The sequence below is a fragment of the Rutilus rutilus genome (assembly GCF_951802725.1).
Source record: "Rutilus rutilus genome assembly, chromosome: 6".
Classification (NCBI taxonomy): Eukaryota; Metazoa; Chordata; class Actinopteri; order Cypriniformes; family Leuciscidae; genus Rutilus; species Rutilus rutilus.
In genome coordinates this window covers 39,417,618-39,430,025 of record NC_140214.1, presented here as the reverse complement: position 1 = coordinate 39,430,025, position 12,408 = coordinate 39,417,618, and the positions used below count along the sequence as shown (strand labels likewise).

Sequence of the window (12,408 nt, the reverse complement as noted above, 5' to 3'; positions counted from 1 at the left end):
TTCATCATTACTCAAGATTTAACAGTTGAAATGACTATACAGCCTTAATTTAATGCAGCAAAAATTATTTTACAGTGTAGGCTACTAAGATCTTTTCTTTTCTCAGCCTTTTTCTTGGTTGCTTTTATAATCAGACAACCATTTATTTAACAGTGCCTTTTATAGAAGAGACTATAATATAACTAAAAATTACCGTTATGTAGAATATTTTTGTACTTCACTTTTATTTGGGGGGGGGGGGGGGGGGTGACTCTGACATTACAATGAACAAAGTAATTATGCAATTATTAAAATACAAAACTATAGGCTAATAAGTGATAAAAACATCTAACATGGCCACTTCTAACGGATTTACATTGTCTGCTACTTTTTGCCAGCCCTCTCTCCTGGCTTTTGCAGACTTTGAGGTGTTCCCTGGCGTTTTGATTAAACATTAAAATTCCGAATAAACTTCGACTATTAGTTCTTGCTCTGCTGAGGAGAAAAACTGAGCGCGCTCTTTGGCCACGCTGAACAGCCAATAGCAGCGTTGCTGATCAATGTTTCGATACATACCCTTTTAAACCAGCGCATGAACGCGCACTTATCTCAGATAACTCAATCCAGCGATACTAATCATAAACAACAGGTGTGTTCGAAGAACCCAATTAGCCGGATCATGATTAGCACGATGATATCATCTTGGATGTCTCATTTGATCTCGGATGTTTTAAGCAACGTACGAAGAACGAGCCCCAGGAAGAGATTCTGAGAACGACGCGCGCGGACTGACAACAAGCGTTACTGAGTTTAAAATACTGATAAACTCTCTTCTTAGTGGACAAGACTGCAAGTAAGTTTAATACATTCTCCATTAAAGGCATTTGTAATTATTAGGAACTTCATATTGTATATTAAGCGTGATTTAAATGTGAAGTTACAGAAGGCTGTTCTTCTGCTACTCCGAACAGACGAAGAATCTGCCAGAAATTACAATCTTTTGAAGTAAAAAACAAAAAAAGTTTTATTGATAAAGGGTTATTGAAAACAAATATATTTTTGAAAGTTTTCTCCCATTTCCTCGTTTTAGGCTGTTGTTTTTGTGATGTGAAATCGAAAGTATTTTTGAAGCAGACATTTACAGTAGACAGACAGATGAAGCCTAACGTCAATGAACAACAATCTGCTGTTATTAAACTGAATATTTCAGTTCATATATAGCAATTATGATTAGTAGTTATAGTATTTCTTTTATAATTCTGGTTACTTTTACTTAATCCGTTATTTTAGGATCATTTGAAAGTAATCAACCACCATTGTGAACTTGAAGTAATGATTAAATGACAAACGATTCAACAATTAATAAAGATTGGGTAAATATGATTGTAAAATGATATTATACTGTAATAGAGAATATAACAAATTGGGTTCAGTTTTCCCAGCACAGTGTACATTTCTGTTCCCCAATGAATTCATATTTAGAGTCAGTTAAACTCATTAAACAATCAGAAATGATTAAGACCATTCAGTTATTTTACATGGCAATATATTTGTTTGTAACTCGCTTTATTTTATACATTGTTTTTGCTGTTGCTGTTGTTGATGATAACTCAGCATTCTTCATTATTGTCTTAAATAAGATGTTCTTCATCTGTGTAAAATGGTGTCATTTCCAGGTGATGCTGAAGGATTGAGTGTTTTCAGAAAGCAGTGCTGATCAGTTTTCAGTGTCAGTTTAGCTGCAGTATGTCAGAGGAAAGAGGAAAGGACTCTCTCTCTCAGATGAGTCTCTCAGAGAAACACAGGTAAGACTGCGTCTGTTTTCATCAGTTTAAACTCGACTGGACTTTGTGTTTCCCTGTCAATAACAAAACTTTAAGCATTGTTTTATATTTGCAAATGCTTTGCACAACTTTTGAACTTCTTAAATTAACACTGACATTGTCTATAAAGCCCTGTTTGCTCTATAGAAAATATCACAGTTAATAATTTGTTAATAACATTCTAGACGCTGAATTAATCCAAATAAATGACTTTAGTTTTTAGATCATAAAATTATTGATAGGCATTAGAAAACAACTATACACTTAATTTAATTGAAGTATGCTAACAAAACTGTGTCGCACAGACATTTCTGCTCTCCATTTCTGTCAATAAACAAAAACTTGCCATGTTCTCTTAAATTATAATTCTCAACATATTTAATCTCACTCATGTATTTTAAATAAATTGTTAAACTAATGTGAGCCAGTAAAATAAAATGATTGTTAACTATAAAACTGTTGATTGTGTGAGTGTGTGTTGTGCAGAAGAGGACTGGCTTCTTTGATTTAGATAGTTTGTGGATCGTTAGGTAGAGCTCACAGCGGGTGATCGGCCAGAATCACGCAAGATTTCTTCATTGGAAGTATTTATTGAATTTACAACTGCATGATTGAATATGTACATTGATGTGTGGTTCTGAAATAAATAAAACAAATAAAAACAAACATAATTAGTTGAATGCAAATGAATGATTATCATGCAACAAACCTCTAGTTGTATTAAATGTATAATAATATAGTAGAAATAAAATACAATAATATTTTAACATGGCCGAATCTGGCATTAAAGAATGAAATAGGCTGTTCTGTAAGCAGCTACAACTATAACAATAAGAAAGGATAAGCCATTCGCAATACAATGGCTCCCTCTGCTGGTCGCATAAATAACTACACCAGGCCGCTCCGAAAGGTGTCACGTGACGACCAGTGTACATGCGGGAGGTGCGTGCCCTATAACGATTAACTGGATTGAAGGCAAATATCACCGCGATAGCTTACAAACTATGCGCAAAGGTGCTTAACTGGTATTCTACAATGTGTAACCAGAGAATAATGCCCGAGTGGCAACCTATACATTGATAGAAAGAAGCATCACGACACGAGGTCTAGCTGGGCAGGAAAAGCCTGAGCTTACATTTAGCAACACTAAACAGACAAAACACTACCAATCTAGCTTTAACAATGACAGTAAAAGAACAACAAAATACAGATTCTTACTTGTAAAGACGCACACAGAATAAAGCAGTTGTATCAAGGCAGGTTGTAAGTCCGTGCGGTTAGTGTACACTACTGGCAAAAGTCTCTGACAGAATGCTACCCGCGTACAGCGATCCTGAGTCAACTTGTGATTGGCTAAGAGTCCAGGTGAAGCGAGGCGTCTTCCAGTAGGAGAGAGAGAGTCACAGTAAAGTGTCTGATGCTTATCGGCCACAAGGGGGCCTTTTTTACAGCCGCCCCCAGATTATCGAAGGGAATCTGCAGAAGAAGAAAAGGCGCCCACTTGTCCGGTAGTGCTTAGTCTGACAACTCTGGAAGCTGGATGAGTCGAGCCACAGGGCGGGTGTACGCCCGGTCTCCTACATTCACTTCAGCAGATCGTACTTTACCGTCAAGGCCGGGGGAGACGCTGGTCACTGTACCCACTGGCCACAGTGAGCGAGGGAGCTGCGGGTCAATGATGAGGACTGTCTTGCCGATGTGCAGGTCTGGGTTTTCAGCATTCCACTTCTGTCGGGCCTGGAGGCTGGGCAGATAGAAACGGATAAAATGCTTCCAGAAGTGGTCAGCCAACAGCTGGCTATGGCGCCAACGCCTACTGCTCAGGAGCTCGGAGTCAGGATACACCACCTGCGGGAGAGAGGCATCTGGCCGCCCAATGAGCAGTGAGTTGGAAGTTATTGGATCAGGGTCGGCAATGTCTGCAGATGTGTAGCCTAATGGTTTGGAGTTGAGAATCCCCTCAATCTCAACTAGTAGGGTTCTTAGTACCTCATCTGTCACAAGCTGGGCTCCAAGGGTTACTTGCAGGGCTTGTTTTACTGAGCGTATCTCGCGCTCCCAGCAGCCGCCAAAGTGGGGGGCGTTAGGTGGATTAAACTTCTAGTCGATCTGCTGAGAGGCGAGTTGAGTTTTGATGTCTGGAGCAAGGTCGGCGAATGCTTCCCGGAGCTCTCGATCGCCACCTCTGAAGTTAGTCCCCTGGTCTGAGATCAGCTCGAACGACTTTCCTCTGCGGGCGATGAACCGTCTCAGGGCCATGAGGAATGAGTCTGCATTCAAACTCGAGAGCAGATCGATATGCACGGCTCGGGTGGTCATGCATTTAAAGATTATTCCCCAGCGCTTTTCACTCCTCCTTCCAATCGCTACCGAGTATGGCCCGAAGCAGTCTACTCCTGTTGAGTAAAATGCTGGCTTTAAAAGTCGGACTCTGGATGGAGGCAGGTCTGCCATTTTAGGGATTTGTGGCTTTCCGCGCCATTTCTGACACTCTTGGCACTTGCGCTGAAAGCGGCGGATAGCCTTGAGAAGTCTGCTGCTCTTGGTGACTGGTTTCCCTGACTGCAGCTGGGCATAGTCAATAGGAAAACTGTCTTGTTGGACCTGTTGTAGCAGAGCCAGCTGGGCTTGCCTGTAGGCTGTGACGTTGCCTGGGGCCGCCCCATGTAGAGTCTTAGTTGTGGCGGTCAGGAGGTCTTTGAAGGAAGAGAACTGCTTAGCGTCAGGGAGATGACTTGGCATGGTAGTAGTGAGGCCGCAGAACGGAGGTTTCTTGAGCTCTTCACCCTGATCTGCCTCTGTCGGAATCTGAGGACTTTGTGGCCATTTGTCTGGGTAACACCCCAGCGGCTGTCTGGTGTCAATGTGTCGAGAGGTTTGCCACGCGTTATGTCATCGGCAGGGTTCTGTGCAGAGTCCACGTACCGCCATGTGTCGCCCTCGGTGAGATCTTGGATCTCTGCCACACGTGTGCCAACAAACACTTTGAATCGGCATGACTCCGACTGCAGCCACTTGAGCACGGTAGTAGAGTCCGACCAGAGCACCACCCGCTGGATGGGCAGTGTGAGTTCAGATTTGAGGATCCGAGCCATTTGTGCTCCGGTCAGAGCAGCGCATAACTCCAGGCGTGGGATTGACTGCTGCTTTTTTGGAGCAACTCTGGATCTTGCGGTGACAAAAGCTACTTGGACGACTCCATGAGGATTCTCGGTTCGGAGGTATGCCACAGAGCCATAGGCTCGCTCGGAGGCATCACAGAACACGTGGATCTCACGCTCACAGGTGGGAGAGTCTAACTCACGGCCAGTGTAACACCTCGGAAATGCTATGCTCTGTAGGTGAGCTAACTTGTCCTCCCACTCTCTCCATGCGGCTAGCAGGTGATCCGGCAGAGCAGGGTCATCCCAGTCACGCTTTTTGTCCCACAGGTGTTGGATGACAACTTTGGCCCTGGTAGTGTAAGGTACTAGAAAGCCAAGGGGGTCAAATTGGCTTGCCACCACTTTGTAGATGGAGCGCATAGTGACAACTTCTTCAGTGGCTACAGCCTCTCGACACTTGAAAGACAGGGTGTCCTCTCGACAGTCCCACTGCAGGCCCAGGGCTGATTCTTCTTGACCTGGGTGACCTTGGGCGATCCACTTTTCAGCACTAGCCGATCTTGCCTCAGCAGGGAGGTGACGGATGGTGTCTGGATGGGTACTGGCCCACTGGCGTAGCTCAAAGCCTCCCTCGGCAAGGAGAGTCTGCAGCTTGTCTATGATGGGCTTGGCATCTTCAACTGTAGGCACACTCTGAAGACAGTTATCCACGTAGAAATGTCTTAACACGGAGTCTCTCACTGCATCAGCTGGCTGAGTATGGTCGGTGATGTGCTTCTGTAGGGCGTATGTAGCACAGCAGGGGCTACAGGTAGTGCCGAAGGGAAGCACCTTCCACTGTTAGACTGTGGGTTGTTCATCACGCTTGAGCTCCCTCCAGAGGAAGCGGAGGAGAGGCTCATCCTCCGGAAGGAGTCTGACCTGGTGAAACATCCCCCGTATGTCACTGCTGAAGGCCACACAATGTTCTCTGAATCGCAGGAGAACTGAAAGGAGAGGTGGACCAAGGGTTGGACCAGGGAGCAGCAGTTTGTTCAAGTCAGTGGCACTGTACTGGAAAGAGCTATTAAAAACCACTCTGTGCTTGCCATTGTGCTCAACAATGTGGTGAGGGATGTACCAGCTGCTTGATGTGTTCTCTGTGCCAGGGGGTAGTTTCGCCACATAGCCAGCCTGTTCAAGTCTCTGGATCTCTGCATTGTAGACTTGGGCTGTCTCAGGGTTCTTCGCCAGCCGCCTTTCCGTATTCCGGAGCTGAGGAAGTACTGCCTCCTTTGGTGCGCAGAGCTGGGGAAAGTTCTTCACGCGACCATGCTTGAATGCTTGGATAAACAGACGGTGCGAGTAGATGTTGATGGTGTCCACCGCTATGCTACTCCTCTCCTCCGCGTGAAGAACTTTCCCCAGCTCTGCGCAGGTGCCCCGAAGGTGGTGAAAAGACAGCGTTGTTCAATCAGGTACTGCTTTAGATTGTAGGTCGGACCTTGCAGCGTCCATCCGAGACAGGTGCGGACAGCAACCGGTGCACCAGGGGGACCAAAGATGACTGGCTCAACTGGAGTCACCAAGTGGGGGTGGTCTGAGCCAATGAGCAGTAGCGGGACAATGTCCTTGAATGAAGGGATAGAAAGCTTCTTCAAATGTCTGTATTTGCTCTGCAGTGCTTTGAAGGGATAAGTGTGCTGGCCTAGCCCGAGCTTGGGTGCGGTAAAGGCTCCTTGGATGTTGTATACCATGGCTGGAGAACAGGCTGGAGAGATGCTAAATGAGACAGCCGCCCCGTGAAGCGTCTGCAGCTCCTGTCTGACTGTACGCAGGGGCAAATCCTCAGGCTGGCCTTCAAGTCCCAGTTGTTGGACAGCCGGTTGGAGGAGCAGGGTGCGTTCGGAGCCGTCGTCTAGCACAGCGTATGTCTCTAGAGTTTGGTCACCATGGCGGAGGATAACTTTACTGACCTTGAGAAGCACACGATGGCCCTGCGGTGGCTTGCCAATGTATAGCACTTGGTCTGCACTTGGTACGGACAAAGGTTTGCTCTCACTGGACTTCACCTGGTCAGGCCTTCTCTCAGCTTTGTCAGTCTTGGCTAGACTTCTCTCACTGACATCGTGCAGAGCAAGCAGGTGTCTGCTGTTGCATGTTTTACAGCACATCTTCAGATCACATTCAGCTGATCTGTGTTCTCTGCCGCATCGCCAACATCGGTTGTTGTCCTGAATCCAGTTACGTTTCTGGGTGGCGCTGAGCAGTTTGAAATTTGCGCAACTATTCAGAGTGTGCTTGTAGTTCTCACAGAATGGGCAGAACTTCTTTGCCTCTAGACTGGTTGGAGGAGTGGATCTGGCCGGCTCCCTAACCGATTTGGATTCAGCCCCCAGCATGAGAACTGAGGCCTTAGGTGATGACTTGACAGTACTCTTGGAGTCTTTGGGCTTAGATCCAGTGTCCTTTCTCGAGCGATATTGTGCTATATCCTCCTGGATCTGGAGCTCGTATTCCAACCAATCTGCTAGGTCCAGAAGAGTGGGGATAGGAATGCGGAGCGGGTGGATGTAGCGCCTGAAACTGGACCTTAGGTCGTGCGGTAGCTTGCCCAGTAGACGGGTGACATGAGAATCACAGTCCAGGTCAACTTGCCCCTTTAAACCGAGCTGCTCCAACATGCTCACTAGGGATCTAACGTTCAGGGCGAACAACCTGAATGACTTGATGTCTCCACTATGAATGTTGGGGCCGTCCATCAGTTCAGCAATACGCTGAAGGGCGAGTTGGTGTGGCTGCCCGTACTGCTGGTTTAAAGCTGCCATAGTGTCAGTGAAGGGATAATCAGAATTGCTGTAAGAATCTGCCACCAGCAATGCTTCCTCCAGCTTCAGATGATCCACTAATATCTGGAACTTGAAACGTTCAGTGGCATCTCTAGGAAGGAGATTGTCTAGGGCAATACGGAGTCTCGCAAAGTCTCTTGGGTTAGGACGGCTGAAGTTCGGGATTGTAGGAGTGGGCCCTCTGTATGTTCTTTCCTGTCCACCAGGGGGAGTCACTGAGCGTCGGCATCTGGGCTCGTGCCGAGGTGAAGGGGAACTACGTCTCTCACGCTGGTCGGGAGAGTAGCTGCGGCGTGCAGGAGAGTAATCACCTCGACGTGATGGTTCTCTGTATTCTCTGGAGGAATAACAAGAGTCTCTGTAGCTGGCATGGCGCTCAGGTGAGCGGCGGTGGCTGGACTGCTCATAATCATAATGAGAACTGTAGCGCCCTTCTCTGGACTCATAGCTTCGTCGCGGGGCCTGGTGCTTGGTGCGTACTGGCTCAGGAGAGCGCTTAGGTGAGGGAGAGCCATACCTGGTTGATTCCCTGTAGTCCTTTGTCTCTCTGCTGTAGTCATGACACCTGTCAGAGGACCGTTGTGGTGGTGTCTCCCTGTCCCGGAAGTAGACTGATTTGTACCAGGTTGAAGCACCTCCATAATCCAGCCCTTCTCGGTAAAGTCTATCTCTGGCAGTTACAGTACGTGGCTCTTGACGGGAACTGCTGGGCTCCGCTCTGGCTCTGAGCTGCTCGTTCTGTATTTTCAGTTCCTCCATTAATGCTAGGAGATCTTCCCTTTCACGCTCTAGTATGTGGCACTCCCTTCTCCACTCATCTGCAGAAGATTCCCATTTATCAGTGACCGACCATCGCGCTGGGCTGTGGTGCAGCTGACTTTCTGGGGATGCAGAGCGTGAATCAGGTCTGCTGTGGTCCTCTTCGTCTAGCTGCTCTCTGGACTGTGACTCAGAAGACTTCTTGGTTTGAGATCTGGTCGGGAGATCAGACAAGTCATAATCTTGCAAGTAGTTAGGGAGGGACCGCTGCCTCCTGGATCGTGCACTAAACTCTTTATCCGAGGTGGTAGACATCTTGCTCCGCTGCAGGCTCTGGATCCGGCTCGAAGGACCACTTTGTGCAGAAGAGGACTGGCTTCTTTGATTTAGATAGTTTGTGGATCGTTAGGTAGAGCTCACAGCGGGTGATCGGCCAGAATCACGCAAGATTTCTTCATTGGAAGTATTTATTGAATTTACAACTGCATGATTGAATGTACATTGATGTGTGGTTCTGAAATAAATAAAACAAATAAAACAAACATAATTAGTTGAATGCAAATGAATGATTATCATGCAACAAACCTCTAGTTGTATTAAATGTATAATAATATAGTAGAAATAAAATACAATAATATTTTAACATGGCCGAATCTGGCATTAAAGAATGAAAAAGGCTGTTCTGTAAGCAGCTACAACTATAACAATAAGAAAGGATAAGCCATTCGCAATACAATGGCTCCCTCTGCTGGTCGCATAAATAACTACACCAGGCCGCTCCGAGAGGTGTCACGTGACGACCAGTGTACGTGCGTGCCCTATAACGATTAACTGGATTGAAGGCAAATATCACCGCGATAGCTTACAAATTATGCACAAAGGTGCTTAACTGGTATTCTACAATGTGTAACCAGAGAATAATGCCCGAGTGGCAACCTATACATTGATAGACAGAAGCATCACGACACGAGGTCTAGCTGGGCAGGAAAAGCCTGAGCTTACATTTAGCAACACTAAACAGACAAAACACTACCAATCTAGCCTTAACAATGACAGTAAAAGAACAACAAAATACTGATTCTTACTTGTAAAGACGCACACAGAATAAAGCAGTTGTATCAAGGCAGGTTGTAAGTCCGTGCGGTTAGTGTACACTACTGGCAAAAGTCTCTGACAGAATGCTACCCGCGTGCAGCGATCCTGAGTCAACTTGTGATTGGCTAAGAGTCCAGGTGAAGCGAGGCGTCTTCCAGTAGGAGAGAGAGAGTCACAGTAAAGTGTCTGATGCTTATCGGCCACAAGGGGGCCTTTTTTACATGTGTATTTCTGTGGAGGATTAGATAAAGACACAGATGTGTTTCACACACAGTTGAACCTCCTTTACTGAAGTGTTTTCTCTCTCTCTCTGTTCTTTGTGTCATCAGTGTAAGATCAGGCTCACATGTGTCCAGCTCTGTGTCTCTGAAGAGTGATCAGTCTAAAGGTGTAGGGGAAAACATCAGAGAGAAAACACCATCATCTAATAAAAGGTATTTTGTGTGTTTATATTACATTATAGGGTTATATTATTTGTCCACAGTGGTGTATGTGAATGAACTTGACTGTGTAAGGGGATTTGTGAAACTCATTCCAGTAACACAATTACACAGGCAGCCACAAGCAGGCATAAATTCACTATGGAAAATAGATCATGCAACTAAACATGTCCATCCATCCAACCATGGTCATAAATGGACAAACACACAGCTATACTGCATTTGATTACTATTTGCAACATTAAACCTTTTCAAATTAGACTAAGTATCTCTTGTAGTAAAGTGTTTTCTCTCTGTTCTTTGTGTCATCAGTGTAAGATCAGGCTCACATGTGTCCAGCTCTGTGTCTCTGAAGAGTGATCAGTCTAAAGAGTATCCACCAGAGTTCAGTGAGAAAACACCATCATCTAATAAAAGGTATTTTGTGTTACAATTTTTTGTCACACATTGACTGTGTTTAAAAGTTGTATCAGTGAATACCAATCATGAAACATGTTTAGATCAAATATTTGTCAGAGTATTCACAGCTAATGTTTATTTCTCTTTCTGTAAAATATCAGTTAGTATTTTATTTTACTAATTTGATTACAGGCTTCAATATGAAACATTAGACTCAGACGTTCAGACTCACAGGAACCACGAGAATTTCAAAGACAATCTTCTAGGGATCTTCCAGGTAGGAAAACACATTTTTATAAATGTTTAATATTTCTAACTAACAAATATGTTATTGAACAAAGATATTTTATAGACATTTTCTTGAACACATTTTTCTTTTAAACACATTTTAGCACAACATGGTTAGCATGTTAGTCTTTTAACTGGATTTTTTTATGTACATGTATTATAATTATTAAATAAATAGTGTTGACCAAATGTGACCCGTCACGGAAACCAGTGACACAAGTCGGCAGCACAACTTTCGAGCAAAATGAGAAAGAAGCGTTTTTTTTTTCAAAATTGGTGATTTTCGTTTTTTTGCAGAATCTGTTAGTTGAGATCACGAAGAAGCCTCTCCATGTTTGAGATAGCAGTATTGGTATATTTAAAAGCGTACATTTTGATGTTCAAATCGGCTTGTTTTTCTGAGATTCTAGCACGCAGTAGGGGCGTGTCATTGTCGGTGTGTATTTCCATACTGAATAAGCCGGCGTGGCTACTTATTATGCAGCGCTCTGGCCGGCTCTATCTGATTTCAAAATTCAATGAAGATGGACGCCAATAACATTACGATGTCCAGCAATCGATTTAAATAGTAGCTTACATGGGGTTTAATTTGTCGTTTAATGAAATGTAGCCTAATACATGTTGTCAGTGCCAATACATAAATCCGCCTATATAGTTAATGTTTGTATGAATGGTACAGTGGTAGAGCATTCGCCAGCCGTGTCAGAGGTTGAGAGTTCGAATCCACCCTTGTATAGGTTTTTTTTTTTTCTCGTATAGTTTTTTTTTCTCTCATCAAAACGATTATGTTCATCAGTGGTTGTATATCAAGCAGGGACACGCAAACGTTTGAATTATTTTGTTATTTCAACAGAACGAATAGAGAGTATCCGCAAAGCAACGGACAGAAGCGCGCGTCGAGTGAAGACAATGCAGTGTGTGCGTGAGCCACACGAGTAAACACTGTATCTGCGCCACTGATCGCAGCGGCAACGAGCACTTTGATCACTTGATTAAAAAACACATTTCAGCGCTAGTATCTTATTTAAAAAACGAACAAAATGAATGCTCTGCCAGTTAACTGGAGATGTTTTATTTAGAGAATTTGTAGAATTGGTACATTCAGGGGGGAGGGGGAGACGGGGGAGCTTTACAGGGGGGTATGACTTATCTAAATGAGATGTAAATGAGCCCTATTGTCATTCCCAGCAGGAGAGAGAGGTGAGAACTTGCCAATCTTTAGAAGCAGAATTCTACCATTTCAGTTTTTTTGAGTGCCTACCTTCAAATGGCGACAACTTCTCCAAATATTATCAGATTTCCATGTGTTACACATCGTTGGAAAGCTTGAATACTACACTTTCAGAATATGTGAATAACTCAAAATGCCCCAGAACCGACTTGTGTCCCTACTTTCCGTGACTGGTCACAAATGTAGATGATCAAAAAAATTTTTTCCCAATTTCAATTGTGTTATTCTGTCTTTTCTCTTACTTTTGTTTATAGGATCTTGAGAGCAAAATAATCACATTTCTGAAGAATGAGCTGGAGAAGTTAAAGAAAATATTACAAAATGAGAACACACAACACTTTGTGAAGGACTTTAATGAGAATAGATCCAGTATCAAATCAGCAGCTCTTGATCTCACACTACATTACCTGAGAGAGATGAAGCAAGATGATGCCGCTGATGCTTTAGAAGGTAAGAGACTCA

General features: G+C 44.4%; 1 protein-coding gene across 1 annotated transcript in view; it reads left to right on the top strand.

The window, feature by feature from the left end:
- Positions 1–591: 591 nt before the first annotated feature.
- LOC311291334 (uncharacterized protein) overlaps positions 592–12,408 on the top strand; it is a 168,276-nt gene continuing 156,459 nt past the window's right edge. Inside the window, exons 1-6 of the mRNA XM_084410298.1 lie at positions 592–832; positions 1,656–1,784; positions 9,918–10,022; positions 10,341–10,445; positions 10,620–10,704; positions 12,201–12,396. Of these exons, the coding sequence (XP_084266424.1) occupies positions 1,726–1,784; positions 9,918–10,022; positions 10,341–10,445; positions 10,620–10,704; positions 12,201–12,396 (550 nt within the window). The 5' untranslated portion in view covers positions 592–832; positions 1,656–1,725. The remainder of the gene's footprint in view (positions 833–1,655; positions 1,785–9,917; positions 10,023–10,340; positions 10,446–10,619; positions 10,705–12,200; positions 12,397–12,408) is intronic.